The 24,546-nt window shown below is 37.9% G+C and overlaps 1 protein-coding gene across 1 annotated transcript; it reads left to right on the forward strand.

Annotated features, from left to right (window-relative positions):
- The first annotated feature begins 1,997 nt into the window (after window positions 1-1,997).
- Window positions 1,998-23,328, forward strand: dnaaf9 (dynein axonemal assembly factor 9). The gene is made up of 37 exons (XM_079855296.1): window positions 1,998-2,156; window positions 3,890-3,969; window positions 4,106-4,231; window positions 4,367-4,491; window positions 5,804-5,900; window positions 5,987-6,093; window positions 6,296-6,373; window positions 6,474-6,575; window positions 6,879-6,934; window positions 7,034-7,169; window positions 7,280-7,361; window positions 7,451-7,487; window positions 7,564-7,648; window positions 8,424-8,500; window positions 8,947-8,991; window positions 9,128-9,173; window positions 9,274-9,382; window positions 10,087-10,157; window positions 10,235-10,285; window positions 10,387-10,477; window positions 10,569-10,672; window positions 11,004-11,150; window positions 11,268-11,353; window positions 11,489-11,590; window positions 13,048-13,168; window positions 13,281-13,369; window positions 13,683-13,820; window positions 14,771-14,896; window positions 15,051-15,088; window positions 16,052-16,187; window positions 16,267-16,353; window positions 16,435-16,541; window positions 17,492-17,566; window positions 18,449-18,624; window positions 18,826-18,891; window positions 18,986-19,079; window positions 19,965-23,328. The coding sequence occupies exons 1-37, from the start codon at window positions 2,107-2,109 to the stop codon at window positions 20,069-20,071; spliced, it is 3,450 nt and encodes a 1,149-aa protein (XP_079711422.1). The 5' UTR covers window positions 1,998-2,106; the 3' UTR covers window positions 20,072-23,328.
- Window positions 23,329-24,546: the final 1,218 nt, after the last annotated feature.

The raw sequence follows: 24,546 nt of genomic DNA on the forward strand, positions 1-24,546 counted from the left end.
GCCATGCAATGCACGAGATACCAGTGCAACTGTTAAAGGCGTTCATCTAGTGTGTTTACATCAAAGCTTCTGTCGGTTAATGGCGATTTGAATTGTAAATCTCTCTAATTGAATTCTTAGAAACGCAATTACGACGAGTAACGCTATTTTAAGCTAGACAGATGAACTTGTCGTGTCAAAAAAGTGATAAGACTTTTCAGTTTTATGGACATTGCCATCTTTGATATTACTTTGGTCACTAGTTGCTATTCATTGCTACTCAGTTGTTAATGTGCTTTATAAATAAATTAAATAAAAAATAGATATCCAAATATAGGCCTATCAAAACTAGGAGGCATTCCAGTAGACAAACTACATATTAGCAAAACAGAAGACATTTGCCATCCAAATGTATGTTTTCAAAATTGTACTATGCATGTCATGCTTTTCCCAAAGAATAGGATTTGTGAGTCAGATGAAGGAAGCAATGCTTGCTCATTTCAGCAAGTTAGACTAGGTGTTTATCAGCCTACAGCTGCTTCCATGGTTGGCATTTGATGTTAGTTAACTGTGTTAGCTAGTTGTGATGCTTAGCCAATAACAGGAAAATCAGATAGATAGCAGTAACAGAAAGGAAGTCAATTCCTCAGGGTCAAGTACTGGAGTGCTTTCCAGGGTCTGTGTTCCTGTTTTCTGGAGCAGTAGTCAAGTTCAAACAAGTCAAGAAAAACATTGTGGGGGAGTTCGTAAAGGTGTTTTCTTTCCAGTGAATTACAGTAAAAGCAAAGGTGCACTATAGAGTCTGTTCAGCATCCAGTATTTTCTTTACCGTGGTCCTGACTCCTGACACAGTCTCAAGAGATTTATATAATCTAAAGTGCCTGTGCTTGCCAATTAAAGGTACTCTAAACTGGAAAATGAAAGTTGGCTTGTGTTTGTCTGAGTGTGTCTTTGTTTTCTTATTTTTTGGCAGGAGTTTTGTGTGTGTTTAAGGGAAATTCAACAAACTGCCTGCCAGGTCTTTATCTTAAGTCTTATCATACACAAAGCCATCTACCGATGTTCCTGTTTTTCTATTTTTGCAGCTCTCAGACCTACACAAATGAGGCTTGATAATTTTGCGATAATGTTGCGAAATGTGTTCTTCATTTTCCAGCCCTAGAATTTATCTATGTTTTGGATAATAATAAAGGCTTAAGACATTTCTAAAACTTTCTCACAGGAAAGATATGAAAAAAAAAAAAAAATGAAAAAAAAAAAAAAACATGGCAAGAATCCCCATGATAACAGTAGTAGGCTATAGCCTGTTTCAACAGCTAATGTCACACAACACAAACGTGGCATTACAAATCGAAGACAATTAAACAAAACAAACATTGAACCAGGGTTTCTCAAACTCGGTCCTGGAGGGCCACTGTCCTGCACAGTTTAGCTTCAACCCTGATCAAACACACCTAGCTGTTTTCTAGTGATCCTGAAGACATTGATTAGCTTTCTCAGGTGTGTTTGATGAGGGTTGGAGCTAAACTGTGCAGGACAGTGGCCCTCCAGGACCGAGTTTGAGAAACCCTGCATTAAACATAACTAATATAAAAAAACAAAATACAAAAAAACCTTATATTTTAATTTTTTCGATGTTCCTTTAATATTTAGAATTTCTGAGATTATTATTATACACATATGTAAATCCGTTTTAATAACTTAAAAGATTATTGTTGTTTAATTATTTTTTTATTCGCATAAAAAAAGAATAACGTTGCTCGCGGATTGCATGAGACACTGATAATATTTCTTCCTTTCACCTCAGCGGAGGAGGCGGCAACAGTGTGTTTCTACTGTTTTAATTTTGCAATAATTGTGTTAAAAAACTATTCTTATGACAAACTGATAAATAATTATCACAAACAATGTTGATATTTCAATCACGGGACGGCATATTGTCTGTACTGTAACACTGTACAAAGCTGAAAATGACGAATCCCCCCTCCTTGAAGAAATGGTATGCGCGGTTCCTATGCGCACAAGTCTGTTGTTCTCTCCTACAGTGACTGAGTCGTATTCTTACTATGGAGACTAACAGCAATAGAAATAGTGACAAATCTCAATTCTAAATACCAAACAACGAACATGGCTGCTATAAGGAAAAACAAATCTCCTGTAATGACCGCTTCCGTAAGGTAATTATTGTTTTCCGTCGTTTATTTTAGTGCCGGTTATATTATAGGCACAATGTTTTTATTTTAAAAATGACGGTTGCTGAGGATTGCAGGCCAACCGTCCGCGCGCGCCACAACCATTTAAATATATCGTGTCAAAAGAAAGCTTCAGTATAGTAAGATGCTAAAATGACCAGTTATTCAATAAAAATGTAATTAGCTAGTAACGTTAGATAGGCCTAGTTGTCGTTGAGCTAAGTATCGAGCGCCCCCGCCCACCCCTCAGCGTGAAGTCATTATTCTCGCTTGATTTGTGATCCTCTGAGACACTTCTTCCGTTTCCAAGATGGTGACAGCACAGGGAGACTGTAAACATCCGTTCGCCTGGGTTTTGGTTAAATATGACCCCAAAGATATGGATTTAGCTATGTCTTGATATCAAACGTCAAATCGATTCTTTCTTCATTCGGTCATTAACGTTACATGATACATTCAGTAGAACCATTGATATTTGAATTCATTGTCGAAATATATCTAAGTTAAGTTACGTTAATTTCCCTCAAAATTACGTGTTCCTAAATCCATTTTAGCTGCACATTTGTTTTTAAAATAGACATAAAAACAAATATATTTCTGATACTGTACAGTTGTAGTACTTCAGCCTACATAAGCTTTGCCTTATATATGGCCAGTGATGAATATGGTGGATTTGGGGCTGGATGACCATAGTCTTGTTTTCACCAACCTTCTCATATATATAAAAGGCCTTTCTTTCTTAAAGAAGAGTTGCCTCTGGACACTTTCAGCACCGTTCTTGATCATGTTAAAGGGAGTAATTCACCCAAATATGAAAATTCTATATTCATATTGTTGATGCCAATCCTATGCTGTTAGTTTGTAGTTGAGACATATTTCCATAAACATTCTGAATAATCTTCTCTCAGCAAACAAGAAAATTTTATAGTGACCACTCAATGACTCCTTTCACAAACCAATTGCAAATGCTTTCTTGAAAGTGTGATCTATTAAATATAATCTACAAATAATTAAATACCATAATAAATATTTTATTAATGAGTAGGTGCTTGTTTTGTGGGTTCTTAGGCAGACCGTGGCAAACTAGGCCAGTTGGAAACAATTAACTATAATTATCCTTTTTGTATTATACATATATTAAATATTGATTGAATTAATTAAAACTTTTAGACACTCGTTTATGAGTTCACCAGATAAACGTCATTCAGCTGTGATTTTTTTTAAAATGTTTTGAAACCAATGTTCAAAAGAGTATGGCGTAGTCTCAATTTCTGAATTCACATGGGTTTGATACACATAATATTTGATACAAATAATTGCACACCTTAGAACGTCCATCAACCAATCAGATTCAAGATTTCAACAGCCCTGTAGTATAAGAATCTTTAATGAATGCAATGGCTCTTGTATAAAGAGATTACCAGTTAATAAACACATAAAATCCCGTCTGTTCCACACAAATAAATCACATGGCTTCAGAACACTTAGATTATAGTGGATGAGTGAGTCATTTAAATTACTTTTATGTCCTTATATGGAAAAGAGCTGCATAAAGGTTTGGACGGACATGAGGGTGAATGAATAATGATTTTTCTGCATGAGTCCTATAAGGAGGCCGTCCTTCCTTTTTCGAGTAATGCAGTATTATATTGTTTTGTATAGGGTTTCTTTATTTCCTGAACCATGTTCGGTGACTGTAATGCAATGCTGTTTTGCAGCTGCTCCCGCTTACGGCAGGTTCAGGCTCTGCTAAGGGATGACGTTAAAACAGCTCCAGATGGCATCCTTTGCTCCCTGGGTGAGTTAATTAATCAATATCACCTGTGCTCTTTCACTCATGTAGCCTAATCTTTACTCCAAAGAGACAGGTGGAGATGGCTTGCTCCAGTGAGCCACCTGTAAGTAATATGCTGTGTTTGTGTTTGATTTTTCAGGTATTGACAGCCGCTACAATGAAGGCTGCAGCGAGCTGGCCAGCTACCTTCTCTGTGGCTTGTATAAACACAACCATTTTGACATGGATCAGATCCCAGAGGACTTCCCAGAGGAAGTGTTGGATGGTACGGCAACCTCTCATCCATTAATATTCACTAATAAGCTATTTAATTGCAGTCAGTCATTCTTGGTACTAGAAATGAGCACATTTGTTGTACATCTTTTTGAATTTGTGCTGTTGTATGATTGCTTTTTCCTAGATGTGATCATCCTTATTAAGACAGAGTGTGTCCATCTGTACTGCAACCCAGTGAATTATGGGTACTTGCTTCCCTATGTATCTCACTGGAGGAATCTGCACCTCCATTGTCTGACTGAGACAGAGGTAATGATCTACTCTACTGCACTGCTTTTCATCATTTCCACATCTTTACTAGGGATGCACCTATATTACAATTTGAGCTGGAAGAATAAGAGGGTATGCATTGACGTCACTTTGCCGCCAGAACACGTCCCCCTCATCCAGACTGAGTGGAAAAAGAGCCTGCTGCGTGACTGGATTTAATAGGGGAAACTGTGAAAACGCGAGTAAAACAAACGATTATTAGTTTAAACTAAAGGTTGGACTCGATATAGTGTTCCTTACAACTTACCAAAGATCCAGTGATCCATAGATATTGACATGCAGCCAGGAATCGTGTTTCCTGTCATTTATATGTGCCTGATTTTAACGCCGGGGAAATACATAAAGCAAATTTGCTTGTGAATGCTTTATATAAATACAATATAGGTAGGTCTAAATACAGGTGATCACTTCATCAATAACAATGTTATATATTTATTTATTTACATATATACATACACACACACACACACACACACACACACACATATATATATATATATATATATATATATATATATATATATATATATATATATATATATATACATATATACATATATATATATATATATATATAGTGTTTATTTAAAAACGTCCAATTATGCGGAATATAAGATGTTAAATATTGACGAGTTGTCAATACAGTGTATAACAATACAATATATAGGGTATGAATTTATCCCTAAATTCAACATATTCTCTTTTCTGTAGCTTTCGGCAGTCTGTAAAAAATATACCTCAGATTTCATGTCAAATCTAGTTGTACAGTCAATCACAAAGCTTTTTCCCATTTTAGATGTGTTTTGTGTATTTTTCGCGGCATTCACGCTGAAAACAAATGCTGCCACAGTGGGCCTAACCGCAGTTACTCCAGCCGACGGTGACGTCACACGCATACTCTCTATAGGCTGACATTTTTTTTTTCAATATTGTGGCAGATATTCAAAATTCAATACTATTTTGTCTAAATATAAAAACACACACGTACACATTTAAATGATAAAATATATTAAATAAATTATTATATATATATATAATATATATATATTGTGAGATTTGCTAGAGATTACATTTAACTGTTATTAGTGTTCTTAAATATTAAGTTTAAGTGAGAAAGACATCTAAATGTAAATAAAGAGGGGTAATAGCATTTAAACAATCAAATATCTGATCATATATTTCCAATGTTGACGGTCTGTCACACACTCATATTCATCCACTGGTTCATTTATCTCAGATCACCTATTAGTTGTTTTGGTTTTTTTCACCTATTTTGCTGTTTATCTCTTAGTATGAGGATGAAGAGGTTGCAGAGGAATTTAAGATCTCAAGTTTTGTGTCCATGGTTCAAGACTGCCATTGTATTGGAATCCCCTACAGTTCACATGGTAAGCATGTGATACACCGATATAGGTATTGAAAAAGTATTGTACTTTTGCCCATCATATTTATGGTTGATTCATATACTCCTTAGACCAAGTTCAGAAGTTTGACATGTTTATGTTGGAGAAATGGCCCATCATTCAGGCATTTGCCTTGGAAGGAATCGGGGCTGGAGGGTTTTTCACCATGAAATATAAGGTTTTGTATTTCTACTCTATTACTTATACATGGCTTCATGGGTAGTATATACTTTGCATAATATATAGTTGTATATTATATATATATATATATAACAGTTGTATATTATATAATATGATTGATACTAAAGTAAAGGCATATAAACTGAGACAGCTTTTGTTATTATGTCCTGCAACAAAATTGTTTGTCTTGCATCTTGTAGCTCACAGATGTAAGTCAGAGACTCTGGCAAATCTACAGCAGATTGGACCCAGTGTCTCTAGACTGCCTTCTCAATGAGGTAAAACACTTGCATAGATCGAAGCATGATTGTTTACCTTTTACATGCCCATGCACCCATTTTTTTCTTATACAAGAGTGGGTGTGATATTCTCTCACAGGACCTTCAGCTGTTCGAAAGACAGTGGAGCTGTCTGTTCTCCAGTATGGAAATTGAGAGTGCACTGTCCATGCAGGAGCTGTCAGAGGCCCAAGTTGCAGAGGTACTGTTTGTAATATTATCACTACCATAATTTTGCAACAATTTAAAATCAAAATTAAATATCAAAGTTGGTTTATTTACTTTCAGGTGAAGTCACATAGGTTGCATGAGCTGGAAAAAAAACTTGTTAACCAAATGTCAAAAAGCTATTTAGGCATTGTAGTTTCCACAAATGTCTGCAAACTCAAATTTAGGGCTCCCGTCTGTTTTTTAGCCATTTCATGTGGCTGTAACAGTCACTGAAAATAATGTGGTGGTGATGATTCATTGTATGATGCCTAATCTCATTTTCTGTGTCTTTCAGCCTTTCAGAACGTATTATTCACATGGTCTTATTTCCAGCAATATCACAGACAAGAGGTATTTCCATATGATACAGTAGCTCTTATTTCCAAGACGTTCTGGAGGAATTATTTATTTGTAAGGCATATGATGCATTTTACATTGTTTGTACTGCAGTAAAAGCAGGCAGCCATTCGTTTTGTTTGGGAGTCACTCTACTAAGGAAGATCTGGAGAACTACTGTTTCACCTTTCCCTCTGAAGGCCACCATATCCGCAACACAAGCCCTGCTGGGGGTGTTGCAAAACACATGGTGAGACAGCGCCACACAGCGGCATGATGACTCGGCCCTCAACTTACATGAATTCCTTTCCTTCCTTTATGTATTTTTATTCATACAATGATTTGATATCTCTCTCACAGCTGCTGCAATGTGTGGCTCCTAAAGGACCACTAGCCTGCGCTCGAACCTATTTCTTTGGAAGCACACATGTCCCATACTTGGGTAAGTGTACCTCTGGAGGATGTCTTTAATGAAATCATTTTCAATTTCTCTGCACTGTGTGATGTTTGCTGGTTTTGTTAATCCAACAGGAAATGACAAAACCCAGCAGAAGAGCACAGATCTCCAGTAAGTTCTCCAATCGTGCTTTGTACCGTGTTTTGATCAATGGATTGCTACTAAATTTAGACCTATTGTGTTACAGGCTGCTTTCACATATCTACTCAGCTGCCGTTCAGTCTGTACTGGCAGGAATCAAATGTTTCTCTATCAACTCCAGTGATAGAAAGGTAAAATTACACTCTCAGAACTGTGACGAACATTAATGTAGGATTTACATTAAAAGTAAATTTTATTTACCAATAAAATAAAAAGGCAACTTAAGATGGAAGAGCAATCTTTGAATGTGGGTAATTTTTTTTTCATTTCAGAAATAGCCTTCCGATAACTATAACCATAAAGTTTTAAAAACTCCAAAGGTGCGGTCGCATTTTGCGGCAAAAAAGGTACATTGTTCATTGTCAAGTGTAGCGATGCATGAAGCACAGCTCACACAGAAGTAATTTTCAAACCAAGCAGCTTTCTGTTAGTCAAAAAGTGAGTGTGTGATGAACTTTGACAAACCCTGCAAAGTCTGCATGGGGAAATCTTTCACCCTCAAGAAATTCCACATCGCATGGATTCCTTAGGATGACTGGATTTTACCCATGAATATTCGCTGAACAACTGTAAATGTGATCGCACCTTACGAGAACAGTGTCCATGCCACAACTATAACACTAATGACACAGAGGAATGATATTGTTGAATTATTGCTGGAACTACTTTCAGAGAGAATTCATATAATAATGATAAAAAAACATTAACAGCCAATCAAATTCTTTCCTACTTTATAGCACATGCTGCAGTTTTCTGGTTGTGTGGATGCTAATATAGCTATCGTTATAGTTTTCATTCTTGGTGTGAATGGGCCTTTATTACAGTCAATTTATGATACCATCATTATGGGTATAGAAATATTCCTCAGGTTATTATTATACTAAATGATGTACACATTTTTTCAAGGCAAAGGATGTAGCAGAACAAACGTTTCAGCTGGCCTTGGACAATTTTGGGTTGATTCAGTACAAGGGAGCTCTCAGGTATGCAACTCACACAGAAATCACACTCTGTGGCTATAAAAAGGCCCAGAAGAAATCTGAGGAGACTTTATTTATTTATTTTTTTATGCATTTTCTGAGCTGGTTTAGCAATGAATACTATGATTGGATTTAAACATTATCAAATCTGTTAAACAGCTGAGAGCACTATTCTCTTATCCGAAGGTGAAGTATGATCAAATTATCCAAAATTTTATTAAAAACACTAGGGGAACACAAGAGAATGTGTAGAAATGCCAGACGTTCCAGTTGGCGTTCAAATCTGGCGTTCAATTGGCGTTCAAATCTGCTTAACTTTCTCTGGGGTTCTGAGCATTCAGATCACTTGTGGGCCTTCGCTATAAGACACTGGTTACTAAAAGTGATGTAATGTGAGAATTTTCTGCTTGCATTGTGAATTGAGAATCTACTTTGTCTACTTAATTTAGGTCCAAAGCTGTGTTTAGCATACAGGCTGTCAATAATGAGGGAACGTGAGTTTCTATACACACACAGCTATTCCCTTCACATGTTACACTGTATTATACACTTTCCATTTTCTGTTCTTTCAATTGGTTTATTTCGTATTTCATAACTGATATAAAAGATAAACAATCTTCGTTTACACAGAATCATTCCCCTCAGTGATGAGGACAGTCGCTTTCTGGTAAAAACTGTGAGTAAAAACTTTTTAAGCCCAGCTGCAGCTTTTCATTGTAGGGCTAACTAAATATTTTCATTGTACAGCTGACAAAAAATGTCTGACTTCTTCACAGGCATCCATGATGGTGTATGATATCCCAGATCCCCAGTGTGGAGGAAACCTAGGATCAATAGTTTTCTCTGAATCCTTTCTAGAGTCCAGCGTTTACATTCAGCAGAGAGGTAAGAATCCATTTAGTGACTGTATTCAGTTAAAGACTGAATGAAGGTGAATGTTGTTTGTATGTCTATGTGGTGTTTTTAATGTACTTTAAGACAAACCATGTGCAAATTCATCAGTCAACACTATTGCTGAGTTTTTTTTTTCTTAAAAATGCTACACCAACTAACCTTTTAAAGGAACACGCCGACTTTTTGGGACTTTAGCTTATTCACCGTATCCCCCAGAGTTAGATAAGTCCATACATACCCTTTTCATCTCTGTGTATGCTGTAACTCTGTCTGACGCACACACCGCTAGCCTAGCTTAGCACAAAGACTGGAGGTAAATGGCTCCAGCTAGCATACTGCTCCCAATAAGTGACAAAATAACGCCAACATTTTCCTATTTACATGCTGTGATTTGTAGAGTCACAGCGTGTACAAATAACAAGGTCACATGAGACACAGCCATCTTCTAACCGTATACATACTGGGAAATATATTCTCAGAAGGCAAAGCACTGCTACTTCTGCAGAGTGATTTACTCCAACTAGCGGTGAGTGCTTCAGACAGAGTTACGGCACGCACGGAGATGAAAAGGGTATGTATGGACTTATCTAACTCTGGGGGATACAGTGAATAAGCTAAAGTCACAAAAAATCGGCATGTTCCTTTAAGTGCTGAAAAACTGGACTTGTGACTGCAAGGCATCTCTTCTTCTGCAGATGGCGCCCTTTCCTCTGATAGCTGTTTCACTGTGCTCACTTCCTCAGTTCCTCGCTATGTCTGCTGGCTGGTATAGTGCACTCATTTTCTCTCTCTACATGTGCAGAGATATTTTTTGATTAAATGCTGAGCTTCTGTGTGTTATAGGTCGATGAGGCTGATGTGCGAATGTCTGAACAGGCTCAGCATCTGCTGAAGGTGAAGTTTCACAATACAGTGGTTTGGCAAAACATTGAAGCTCCTCCCTCATGCTGTTCTAACTCCTGTATATGCTTTAATATCTGTGTGTGTAAAAACAGGAAGAGGATGGTACGTGTTTGGGCATTCCTCTTACAGTGAGAGACTCTGCCTACATGTTCTCCAACAGCCTGCTCTCTACACCGGAGGAAGGTCAGATTTCACCTCTATTGGAAGGTCATCGATTCAAGTAGTCCTTGTGAACAGGCAATAATGCTTTTGTAATGTTTTTATTGTCTTGTAGGGAAGCTGGTGTTTTTCTCTGAGGGTATCCTGTTTGTACATCCACATTATGGCTCCATCACACTTCCTATGAGTCACATCAACACAATTAAACTCTATGATGGGGTGAGCAATGTTCTCATTCATGATATATGGGGTCAGAAGGATGCAACTTGATCAAAAGTGACATTTACAATTTCTATTAAAATTTTCAGCTTTACCATCACAGGAATAAATTACATTTTAAAATATATTAAAATAGAAAACAGCTATTTTAGATTGTAATAACATTTCAGAATTCTATTGTCTTCATTTTATCAAATAAAAATAATGTAGCCTTTGTAAGAATATGAGACTAATCAAAAACATAAATTTTCTACTTTTGAATGATATGCATATATTATCAGTGATGTGTTTATATTGACTAAATGTATATAATGTTTTTTTTCCCTCACAGGGCTCTCTGTCTGATATTTCAGTGCTGTTCATAGAGTATCAGACCTCTCTGCTTCGACACCTTCCATTCTCTTTACACAGCACTGAGCTCTCTCTGGCCATCGCTGTACTTCCCAGAACCAAGAGCTACAAAAGCTTCTATTCACAGGTGCTCACACACACACACATACATATGCAGGTGGAACATTTAGGTTTCTGTTGTCCTGCAGAGTTGTTGTATTCTGTTTAGTGTTTGGTTGTAAATGAGTCGTGATATGATTTGCAGGTTCTGCCAGCTTGGCATAAGTCAGACTCTGGACTGAGAGTGCAGCACGTCCTCCATGATCAGCTGAGCCCTGAGCACAAGAGCATGTGAGATAACACTTCATTCTGCATTAGCTCAGCCAACAGCATAGAGCCTGATTTGTTAAGATCTTATTTTGTGCTTGAGCCCAGAGGTATCATGATGTAGCATATGATGGTATCCGATGACGTGTTTTCTCTCAGGTACTTCAGGCTGTTTAAGCTTCATGAAACACATTCTCCAGCGGCAAACAGCCACAGAGCTGTTCAGAAGAATGCTTATCCACAGCTGCCAGAGCAGGACAGGTAACACACACACACAAACATGTACACAAATAGACCTAGTACTATCCAGGAATGATGTGGCAGAATGTCAAGCTATAAATCAACTTATTTCTTGTTAATCTGAACTTTTGACCTAACAAGCCATGACTATGACAAGTCACAAGACATTTTGCCAATTGCTTGGTCCAAAAATCTGTCTATTTTGCATTATTTAATGTAGGTTAATATATTTTTCTTTTTCATTATAAATTATATCATCTTAATCAACTTACATTTAAAATTGTCTAGTGCAGGGGTCTCCAACCTTTTTTCATTTGAGAGCTACTTTTTAAAAAGGAAAGTGGCCGAGAGCTACTCATGTAATACAATACTTAAATCTCTTAAATAATGTCTCATAACTCTCATATTAACAATTATCAAAACTGTTTTAGACCTAAAAGAGTTTTTGTAGGCCTAAATATGTCACCCTTAAATGTCAGAGAAAAGAACAGAATCCGAGATTATTTTTTAGTTGATCATAACTAGAGATGAAATGGCATGAACATTTCATTTCATGGTTATAGTGACAAAAATGATCACGGTTATCACAGAATCCTGTTCAAAAAGTATAAATACTACACAATGAAATCAATTCACCAAGTTTTATGTCGAAAACCAGCAAATAACAAATAAAATTAACATCAATATGCACTTTTTGTTTATATAAACATTAAAATAATAACATTAAAAATGATAGCCAGATTTTAAAAGAGTGTCTTGCAACGTTATCTACTAACATGCATCAAGTTCAAATCAAGTTTTGACAAAAAAGGTTTTATAAAAAGATAAACCTCACATATTTCAGCCTTTAAATCATTTTTTATAAAAAAGAATGAGTCAAAAAAGATAAATTACTGACATTTACAATGCACATGATTAGCTTATCTTTTATTATTAATAGTAAGATTCGGTTCGATTTGCCCGTGGCGTCTGTCCTTACTATGCAACCATGCACTGCGCTCTCCACAACGACAAAGATTTCCACCACCGAAAAATGCTTGCTGTAGCTTTGCTACAAGATTTATTAATGGAGAAGAGAAAAACACCTGTAGTGTTTGGGTGCACCCCCATCCTTCATGTTGACTGAGCTTTCAATGTTGTTACGGAGAGGGTGAAGCTGATTGGTTGGTTCTTGTCATATGACCTGCGGTGCGTTTGTTGCATTCTGAAAAGTTGCGCCTGGAAAAAATGAGCGCGTCGCTTCAATTATGAGTGCACTTGCCGCATGCCTACATTTGAACGAACTTGAGCGCAAAAGACGCGATATGTGAACGGCCCCTTGGCGAGCTACCTCCAATCAGGCCACGAGCTACTGGTAGCTCGCGAGCAACGTGGTCTAGTGTATTGTGTGTATATTATATATATATATTATTTTATTTTATTTTTTCTTATTGATTTACATTAAGTTTGTTGCTTTTCTTATGTACATTGGTGTTCAGGTTTCTACAGCATTTTGCCATCAGCAGTAGCGTGGGAGAAGAGTCTGTCTGTAGCGACCACTTGTCTACTGTGTTTTCAGACACCGTGCCTGAAAACACCATACCTGAATCCAACAAAAAGGTGAAGTGCATTTGTATACACGGAACACAGTCATACATAATCTAACCGACAGGTCATGCTGGAAGAAACAGACCATATGAATAATAATAGATAAATGTGTTTGTGTGTGTAGGTGGTCCTCACTATCATTTCAGGCTTGCCGGGCAGTCATAAGAAGAATCTGTGTGATTTTTTGATGGAAGTGAATCAAAATAGCACCAGGTGAGAGATCAATCAAGATGCCATGAACTATCATTATAACTATACTAATACATTTATGTATTATATGGATACATATGTATGTATGGATGTGGGAGATTCCTATTGAGCGATATTTATGACTTTAATATGTTTTGCTGTACTACCATTGGAAGATGATTTAAACCTAATTGCAATTTGTACTTTGTGTTCTGCTGCACTCTTTAAGTAGAAGGTTGGAAATTAAAATACTTTCCACTGAATTCAGAAAGTCACAGATCATGGTGCACAAATTACTATCTTTATTCTCTTAAACTGAGTACTGTTTGATTGTTAGGTGGGAGGTGTTTTGCCCTTCTCTGGAGGGCTCTGAGGATTTCAGTGCATCACACCTTCAGCGGTTCCTGAGCAGTCTTCTGGCCAAACAGAGGGACACAGATCTGAACTCATCCAGAGTTCTGCTGCTTATACCTGGGTAAGATAGACATGAACACTGGCTCAGAACCTTTTGATGTGCGCAATAGCCGCTTTCCGACCAAGTAGTTCTAGGAACTTAGTTATAGGAACTGTCCACTTCTAAACAGTTCTAAGAACTACTCTCCCCCAAACTCGGTTTTGCTGTTTGCGTTCGCACTGGCCAAGTGGCCATAGGAACTGGTAGGAGGGGTAAGGGAGTGACGCAAGCACGGTGACTTTTATTTTGACGGCGCGACGGACCTTTATTTTGGCGGCGCTGAGACCGCCAGAGCAAACAATGCTCGCATTCTCTGTGTTTATTTGTTAGCGATCTGTCTAACAGTACTGTTTAATATCTTATCAGATAGAACTGTTATAAAAAGTAGACATTATGTGAAAAAAGGTTATTAGCCTATGCCTTGTGGTTGATGTCCAGTGTTGCTAGCTGGGCAGATAAACATAATCATATGGCTTGGTCCCCTCAAAGTTGTGTTGGATTTTCTCTTCAGCATAAAGGTTTAGAGACCCATCTATCACTGTTTTCCATGTTTAAACTTTGTATAGTTAGTTTATGGAGTAAATATATAGGCTATAATCTGTGTGTTTACATTCTAGCTGTTTTAAAAATGGCGGGTACTGGTGTTCCGCGTGCGTTCGGTCAATCAGCGTACACTAACGTCACGGATAGTTCCTATAGTGCTGGTTTAGACCCTACTCTGAAGTAGGACCTAAATTAGTTCCTACAAATGGAGTTCCTAGAACTAAAATCGTTCCTAGTTCCTGCGGTGTGAACACGCCGACATCCGGGTACTTTAGCCAATAGTTCTAGGAACTGTGAAAAGGTTCCTCCGGTCGGAAAGCGGCTATTGAGGATCACATTTATTTAAGTCGCTCACTATGTATTGAGAAACAATTAAATTAACTGATCATTGTTTTTATGACATGAGTTTGTGTGGTTATGTGTTTTAGGTACACTGATGTGCTGGATGTAATCCAGGCAATCACGGCTCATCCAGACCCACAGGTTCACAGCCAAGTGACAGTGGGTGCCGTCTCAGCCTGTGTCAACCCACTCACATCCTTCATCAAACACAGGCAAGAGTATTTCCACATTCATATTGTAAATGCTGTAATAAGAATTATATGTCATTATGCAATTATAATACAAGTCACTAAAGAGCCTGTTAACACACTGTAATTTCCGTTGGTTGATGTCATGTCTGAAGCTCTCTGAAACTGCTCTTCATAGGCTTCTCTTCCCCAAACTCCTGGAACAGTGCAGTCAGGGTGAGTTTCTCTCAATATGGTGAGAGTATGTGTGCATGTTATAGAACAGATGATCAGATCTGTTTCTGGTGTGGGGTCATTTCATGTGGAAGAAATTTTTTCTTGGATCTTTAGAGATAGAATGTTCTTTGTACTATGAAACCTATTATAAAAAACTTGAAAGATTAAAATGAGACTGCCTGGGCATATTTACAAATAAACAATGCGACTTTCTATAGCCGTTTTTCCTCCGTCAGGCCAAACGGTTCTAAGAATGGTAAGGAACAGTTCCAGTTGTATTTCCACTTGAGCCTGGTATGGCATGATTAGAAACTGTTCTCGTACCAGAACCATGCTGGTAGAATGCGTTTAGTGACTTTGCAACTCAGGATTTGTCACTTGTCTGTTGCCTGGCTACCAGTTTCTCTGTAGCTGGCTAAGCATGCTATTTGAGCTACGTAAACACAAATGAATAAAATTAAAAGAAATATCCGTAAATATCCTCCATAACGCAGTCCCTATTTACATCTCATATCATTTGTAAACTCTTGTGTTACCAAGGCAATGACTGACACATTTGTATTGCATTCCAAAGAGCTCTGTTATCAGCCCCACAGTGGAAAATGAAACCATATCCGTGCCGGCTGGTCCTGAACAGCACGGAATGGAATGGTTAAGCGAAGAGAATGGTTTGGCCCGACGGTGGAAAAACTGCGTATGTCTGCATATTCCTCTGAAGAATCCCATGATTAGAAACAAGCGTTATTTTTAACAACGTCCCTGATCATTTTCGTCTGATATGAACAATATCAATCAAGCTGTACTGTAGTGTTTGAAGACAGTGAGGCATCACCAATGTGCCCTTAATTAAAGCAGCCTCATTTAACCTCAGCACTTAAGGGGAATTGCCCCTGTAATAAGTGCGCTGTAAGTGGTTTTGGATAAAACGTCTGTTATATGATTCCTTATATGAGTTTGTTTTAGGTGTTGTCAGCAATGTTGTCTTCACGGGTTTGACTACTGAGCAGAAGCACCCGCTTCTCAAACACATGCAGCAGCTGATCCGTGCAGCCAATCCCAGAACTGCATTTATCTTAGCAGGAAAAGGGGTGGTTCGAAGGTTTGTACAATGATAATTCCTCTAACATACACTCTCACTTAAATGTAATGGTAATTTTGAATGTTTTTTTGTATTATAGGACTGAAGATATAAGTCTTATTCTGGATGTCAGCAGTTTCTCACAGTCTCATATGATCAATGCACGATACCTTCTGTATCCTGGCTGGTAATAGTCTTGTTCTCTCCTCTTCTTAGTATAGTCCAGTATAGTTAAACATCCACTTGTATGTACTGTGTATTGTTTCAGGTGGGAGGGCCGTTTTGTGTCTGGAAGTGGAACTTTGTCCATTTCTCAGCATCGCATTGAGTTCAGTCGTCCATTAGAGAGAGTGTTATTTCTGCAGCGCTGCAAAGGTAAGCATCCTTTTGTGTATTTATTTAGCATCATCAATAAGACTGTCACAATCATGACATTCTGGTTTGTTGATTATTTGTATTACAAATAATTAGCAATTTAATTGTCTTTTTTGTTCATTTCACTTGTAGTGTAACTTAATACACATACATACCTTAATTGAATCACACCTAAATACAATGTTTGATTTATTTATTTATTTATTTATTTACTTAGTAAATAACTATTGCACAGAGCACTGTTGTTATTAACTAAAAAAAGACCACTGAAATAAAATAAAATATAAATGTTCGATTAAAAATAAAAATGAAATAAACGAAAATTGGAAATTGATTGCCTTAGCAACTAACTGAAATATATTAAATTTCTTATTTGAATTAAATTACTACTACTAAAACTTAAATAGAAATATATAAAAAAACATAAGCAAAAACTATAGAGTAAACGTATACTACAAAAAGCAAAAGCATATACAGTAAACATTACTAAAACATGAACATTATTAAAACATAAACAAAAATTTAAATGAAAACTGAAATGTTAAAAATAGCAGCTAATTCAATATATTATTTAATGCTACCGTATATAAATAATACTAAATTATCACTGGCACAGAGTAGAATGACATAAATAATAATAAGTAAAATATTTATTTTATTATTTCCTAAATTCTTCACACAGCATTGTAAGGTGGTCTGGATAAAACCCTAAAATTTTCATTTTGCACAAAATGTATTTATTTATTTATTTAAAGATTAAGACTGTAAATTGGGTCAGTTGCAGTTACAAGCAGAATCTCTTGAGATGGTCTGAATTCTCGCATAATGCACATTAATGCATTGAAAAGAGACGTAAAATGTGCATTTAATGGCATATTCACTTTAAAATAATTTATTTTACTTAAAGTAAAAACAACTCACTTTTTCTCTGTCTCGGTTTCTTTTCTCAGCTCTGAAGTCCTCTCTCAAACCTAGCCCTTTCACAGGAAACATCTATCACATCAGTGGGAAAGTGCTGTTCTCTGGTAGGGCAATCTGTTTTCATCATCTACTGCTAGATCTGCATTTGTTTTATGGGAAATACAGTTGACATAGTCAAGAATCAACTAAGATTGTTTATAAATATATATTGTTTGATTCCAGGATGTCATTTGCTCTGGTTTTGTCTGTGTAGTTAATGTATGATTTTCCTATGAGAAGTAGTAGGCAGGGGGCCTGTGGGGTAACGCCACACGGTAGGACTCTCACCTCTGAATCCTCAAAGTGATGTGGCCTGCACACATCTATTCTCACTTTTTTTTTCTCAGTCGTTTCTTCCTGTGGTCACGTTTTTTGGAGGGTTTTTTTGTGACTGTCCTCTGTTCCTTTGAATCTGTGGTGTAGTTGCATGGAGAGAGTGGGCAGATTGACAGAATGGAGAGAGTTGAGTGATTTAATAGTGCCTGAGTTACAGCACGCTAGATAGTGTAGTTCATTTAGGACCCGTACGGTCCGAACACCATCTGTGATGCCTACTTATTCCCATTAATCATCTGTGTTTTTGTTATGAAAATCTTTTGAATATTAATATATAATTTTTTTTTTTTGTGCTTACGTTTGATTTGTTGTGGGTTTTGTTTTGTTTTGTTTTTTTTACAGATCCCTGTAAGTTTTTGTAACATTTTCTTAACATTCAGTGCATTGCGTTCAGTTGTTTTCAAGTTTGACTCCTTGCTTGTTTGTAGAGTGCAGAGTTGTAGTCCACACTGCAGAGGAGTGATTGATGGGATGGATGGCTGTTGGCACGCCATGCTAGACATAGCTCCGTCTGATGACATGCTTGATAAATTAGTGTGCAGCATGTTGGACTCAGTGTGTGTGCGTGTGTGTGTGTATCTGACTGCATTTGGTGTCTGTTTTCACTGCAGACAATGACAGACAGATGGAGGTAAACTGTAACTCTATCAGTGGGAATGTGACCATTGCCCCCGATCAGGGGACTCACCATGGCCCGCGGACAACAAACAACTGTTATCTAATGTTTCACGGAGTGGGGCTCACCCAGGAGGGGCTGAAAGACTGGCTCCGGCATTGTGCCAAACAGGTAAATTCTCATAGGTTGGACCAGGTGGAATCCGCAGCCTTCTTTCAAATTTTCTGCCCTAATTTTGTGAGTTCAAACAGTAAAATGTTTGCTGAGAGCAACTACATTAGTAGCATTATATAGAGATAAAGAGAGATAGAGATTTTATGCAATCATGCGAGGGTTAGGGCCTGAAAATATCAGTGTGTTTGTGTTTCACAGAAAGTGCTAAAGAAAATCAAGAAAAATCAGAGGACGCTCACTCCACAGGAGATCAAATACATTCACGTGAGTATACACACTCTTGCACGCCTTTGTACGTCACCAAAGCGGATGCTGCTACGGTGGTTTAAATACTTAAGTACTCATTTTATGTCTCTAGATGAAAAGGCACCTGGATCCTCTCCCTTCTGGTTACTTCTACAATGGTCATCACTTTGTCAGTTTCTTTGGAGAAAAGCAAAACTTCCATCCTCGTATCTTTTAATTCTGGTAACTTGTTAACTAGGTTAAAAATGTAAATTTCATGGTGGTGAAATTTTCTTGGTTACTCTACTGTACAAAAGTTTAGGGTCAGTAAGATTTTACTCGGTTATCTCTTTTGAAAAGTTGAACAAAGTTAAACCAGATATAGTTTTAGAGTTTTTAGCAAAAATAAATTGTAAACACCTTTCAATTTAAGGCTTCACCATTCTCGCGATAAAATAGCCACAGAAGCTGGCATGGCATTACAAATAAACAAACATTCAGCAAGGATGCATTAAATTGGTCAAAATTGACAAGGACCTTTATAATAATGTTTCAAAATATTTCAAATAAATGCTATTCTTTTGAACTTTCTATTCATCAAATAATAAGAAATCAGCATATTAAAATAATATCTGAAGAATCATGTGACTCTGAAGAATGGAGTAATGTAAAAATATTTCACAGTATTTTACTTATTGCACAATATTTTTTATTGTATTTTTGATCAAATAGATGCAGCCCTGGTGACCATAAGAGAAAAATGTAAAAAATCTTACTGACCACAAACTTTAATTTTATTTTAATGTCTACACACTGCAATAGAAGCATGCTGTCGAGAACCACAGATAATAATTTTTATCCGATAAGAAGGCTAAATGTTTAATCAGGAGTTAGCATACAGCTAAGCTTTCATTTTAAGCGTATTACTGTAATGCATTTATACAGACTGAGGCATCAGTTCAAATTATTGTGAGCTGTAATCGACAGCGTTAAAACTAATATCGAATATCGACAGTATTGAATATTACTGTGTTTGACAGAACTAATGTGTTCGTGTGATGCTGTGTGTTGTGTTGCCATCACATGTTGATTCCTTACATGTGTGTATTCAGTGATGGATCAGTTCATTGATCAATACGTGCACGACGCCAATAAAGAGATTGAGCGCTTCAACAGAGAGGTGGACCTGCAGCCACACGCTGACCTCTTCGACCCCTAATCCCCTCATCTGACAAATTCACTTTCCGGGGAGAGGGAGGGGGGTCACTTTACAATCACTAACGTCCACTATCCAATTACCCACACAAAACCGTCCATTTCACAAGTTAGAATGAGGGATTTGCTGTTGAGGGATGAGGAGGATTTAGCTCACAGTCAGGGAGAAATATCACAGCCTAATGAGAGATCCTTTACCCAGCATACCATGACAGTAAATAATACTAGCACCCTGAGAAAGCTGAAACGCTGTTGTGCAAAGCAGCAATGCGAAAGCCTGTGTAAAGGGCTCACAGATGTGTCAAAACAATCCTGTTAAGAAAATAAATTTTCTCTGTATTACCAAATGAAAGTTGAACAGAAATTAGATATATAAGAAATAGAAATGAGCTCATATATAAAGGATTTCCAGATCGTTACGCTCTTTGCAGCGCGCATGCTGTAGTGGTGAAGCTCCCTGCAGTGAAGGTTGTCCTACTGTAATTCCAGTGCCTAGCAGACATATTGAGCTGAATCGTAATGAAGTTTGTCAGTGAGGCTGAAAGTGATCAAACAGAAGGCTCATTTCCAGCCATGTGCATCTGGAAAGGCAGGTGCACTGCACCTGCCCTCGGTCAGCCTCTGTCAATCTATCGACCCCTGCTGTGAAGAGCAGAGCTGAGGATCTCTCATGTGCTGCACTTCTCTTTTCAGCCGTTCTGAAGCGATTAACTGACACAGCGGTGCTTCAAGTCACCCCATTTTGGGAGGGTTAGGATATCAGGGGTTGATGGAGGATTTATTATTAGGAGTTCTAATGTGTTCTTAAACAGATTGACTATTTGATGTTGGGTTCGTATAGCACCAGGAATTGGTTTGGTGTGTTAAACCTTTGCTTGCCAAGTGTGCGCTGGTACAAAGGCATGGCAGAAGCAGAATTAGTGTGCATATATCACCCCTGTACTGTACTAGATCTGTACCGTTCAGTATTACGGTCATATTTTAGCTCTATCCTGGGGTGTGTGTCATTCTATGCATGTTTACTTTGACTAATCACTCACAGCAGGAGAGCAGCAGTGTCTTTTACATGTGTATACACACACATTTGACCTTTTGTCTGTAAGACAAGCCTTAAAAGTAATGCTTTTTTAAACGATTACGGCGCCACTAAAAGAGCAGAGAGATGCACTTCCAAAGAAACTCGGACACTGCTGGTCTCTTCTGTGCTGCAATATACTGTACCGGTGTTAATACACTACATGGTTAGCAGCTCTTTCACCAAGCCATATTCACTTTTTGGTCAGAGTTACTGTGGAGATTTATGAGCTACATAGTGCTAATGTTGCTATGAGCTTTTTTTTTGTGTTCCTTTTGAGATTTATAATATAGTAACTTTGCCTTTTATGTCTCTTGACACTTCTGTACTTTGTCAGTATGCAAGTGCAGTTTTACTCAAGGCCGCCCTGTTGTGAACAAACTCTGAAAGGACGTTGCTGAGGTGTAGATCTGCGCTAAACCGAAAAGCAAAGAGAATCCGACTACTCGCTAATAGGTGACAGAGCCTCAGAGGTAACCTGTCACTTCACGAGTGCTGAAACACAATCACCGATGTGCCGCGCTCACACACACACGCTCATTTAGCTCGTGGTGTTGCCATTAGTCGGGTTCTACGCGGCAGCTGTCCTTAAAGGGTACAGGGCTACGAAACACTTATATAATGTGTAGTTCGAAGTAGCGGCCATTTTTAGCACATACTATCCGCATGTGTTAAGATGTCTTATCAATTAACAGAAATGCCTTTCACCAAACTGGAACAACCAAGAAAGAAATTGCTAGAGTTCGATCTATTTTTCATATTGGAAAAACATGATTTATCTTCGCAAATTCTATTTTTCTAATGCTGTGAAATCAATTAAATTGGAGCCAGATGATAGTATTCCTCAGGCGAAGCAGATTCTCTCCTGTGACAGATATTTGGCTGCCGCTGCAGAGTCTTGGCAGAGAGCAGGGGCATCCCCAGGCAGAGCCAAGCACCAGTGTTGGTGAAAGGATAGAAGAATTGTTTGTCTATGTTAGTGTAAAGGGCCAGTAAGGGTCTGCTGAGTAACAGGAAGGCACTGGAGGGCCACCGTGGAAAACTCAAGTCAAAGAAAAATTCTTGTCTTAGACTTTGGCTGATGGATTTAGAAGCTTTTTGTCATATATGAACACTAAGAATCTGGCGTTTGCTCCTCACAGACGACTCTAGTGAGGCCCTCCAGAGGCACTTCCTGGTATTGTGGGCTTGAACCCCCTCTGGCCCGCACAGCTGTGCTCATCGAGCTGAAGTTAGAGGAATAAAACAGAGTTTGGTGGAAAGATTTTTGACATTAATGTCAAGGATAATCTTAAATTAGTGGCTTCAATGCTATTCAGATAGGAGGGATAGATTTATGTCTTTTTTGTTTTGATTTGCTTAACACAAACCGGCCTGGGTTTTCCAAAAGGTTAAAGAAAAGCACTTTTTATTAGATAAATATTCAGACTTTCAATGTTCACTGAAGGCTTGTTCCTGAGTCCTGACCAAAACTTTTATCTTGTCCCTAAATCTGATCAGTTTTTTTAATAACCAACCAGAAGCTGGTAATTCAGACAGCACATGTCTCGTGTTCTCAGGTATCTAGTAGAGTAGGTAACACCAGCATAGAAGTTTTATTTCAAACATCTTTCACAACCGGCCTACATTTGGTGCATTATTTTGTGGATGATGTGCTGTGCTTCGAGGGCCACAGTAGAATTAGGACAAGCTAAAGGGCTAAATAATTTCCAGTTGCTGCTGGCTGGCAGGGGACAAGCCTGAAAATTGAAATAGCTAAAAATAGGTATTATTAGCTAAACGTTATTTGCACAAAGCTACACATGCACCCATAAGGTCTTGTGTTGGCGTTATGGGAAAACATTGGACCTTTTTGACTCGGAGGGAAAATGTGGAATTCAAATAGATTCACCAATCTTTACCTCAGTTTCAGAATATCCAGTGCTCGGAGTTCATGATATCTTTGATATCTTCTTAAATGAACAATATTTCAGTTGGTTCTACTTGAAAAGTGCCAAAAGTTCTTAAATAACTTTTTTTTTTGTTTTTGTTTAAAGGGGTTAAACAAAAGTTTGTGAAAAATCTAAATTTAAGTGTTGTTTGCACAAAACTACTGTAACTCGTGTTTTCTCCTGTGACTGATGCTTTTTTTCTAATATATATGGTGTATTTATGACAAAATAACACATTAAAATATTTATAAGCTACTTCCGTTCCGTTGGTGGGTTATTTGTATGGTCTGTCATTCATATTGGTCTATTCAGTGAAACATGCTGGCAACAAACATCTTCAGACAAAAGCAGCCTGGAAGAGAAGTGTGTTTGTGTGTGTAAGGTTATCAACTCAGCAGTGGATTTGTCACATGGTGATAACATCTTTAAGGATGCCAAACCCTGCTTAAACGCTAATCTCTGGGGCCTGCAACAACTGAAGCTATTTATAACCTTGTATGTGTATCTGTAATATGTAATCGAACACTTTTGTGTGTCAAATTGAAGCCTACCACACACATCCTTTTCCTGGCCTTCACTTAGTGTCCCTGCCTGCCCCACCTTCAAAAAGGTACACACACGTCCCAGCCCAGCCTTGGCCATATATACAGCCTGCGTTCTGCTCTAAGGTGGGTTCAAAACAATGCGCTCACCCTCTTGCAGATACAATACCCACATTTCTTTCAACTTACATCAGGCTCCCTTCATCTCTCCCTGGAGACGGTACCCACCCTTTGCACACATAGCAGCCATTGTTTCTCACTGGCCAGTGGGACGAGTTCAAGGTTTCATTTCTGATGCACTGGTTGTTATGACTGCATCATGCATACCCTACCCTAGGCCTGTTTATATCCCATGGCTCCTCATAGTGGGGTAAAGAGAGATTCTGGCACTGGGTGCTTGATCCAGACCCACATTTGGGATGTTGGCAGAATGTACATCAAACCATCTGTTTAGAGTCAAAATATATTTTTACATTTATAGCATTTCAAAGCTTTTTATTTTTAAAGCAAGTTTAAATATTTGTTGCATAAATGAATACAATTTGATTAAGATTTACGCAATTGGCAGATACTGACTTCAAGCTGTAAAAAGTCATGCATTCCTTGGGAATCAAACCCATGACCTTGCTGTTGCTAGCGTCATGCATCATCATGTTCAAGCTACATTGAACATGGCAGGTGTTTGGTCGTCTCTGTCCTTTTGATCACTGTCAGGGATTGATGAATAGGATGGACAATTATTGTCCCTTTTGTTGGACACACATTGAGGCCAGAGTGCCCTTTAATCTGCTTTAATTCGCTTTATGTCCCTGACACTTGCAGTGCCTAAGAGGCAGGTGAAATATAGACTGTGTGTGTGAATGCTATATTTGCATTGTGACACAGAGAGTGACATAAATGTCATTAAGAAACAGCGTATTCAAAATATGAG

This window comes from Squalius cephalus, assembly GCF_949319135.1.
Source record: "Squalius cephalus genome assembly, chromosome: 21".
NCBI lineage: Eukaryota > Metazoa > Chordata > Actinopteri > Cypriniformes > Leuciscidae > Squalius > Squalius cephalus.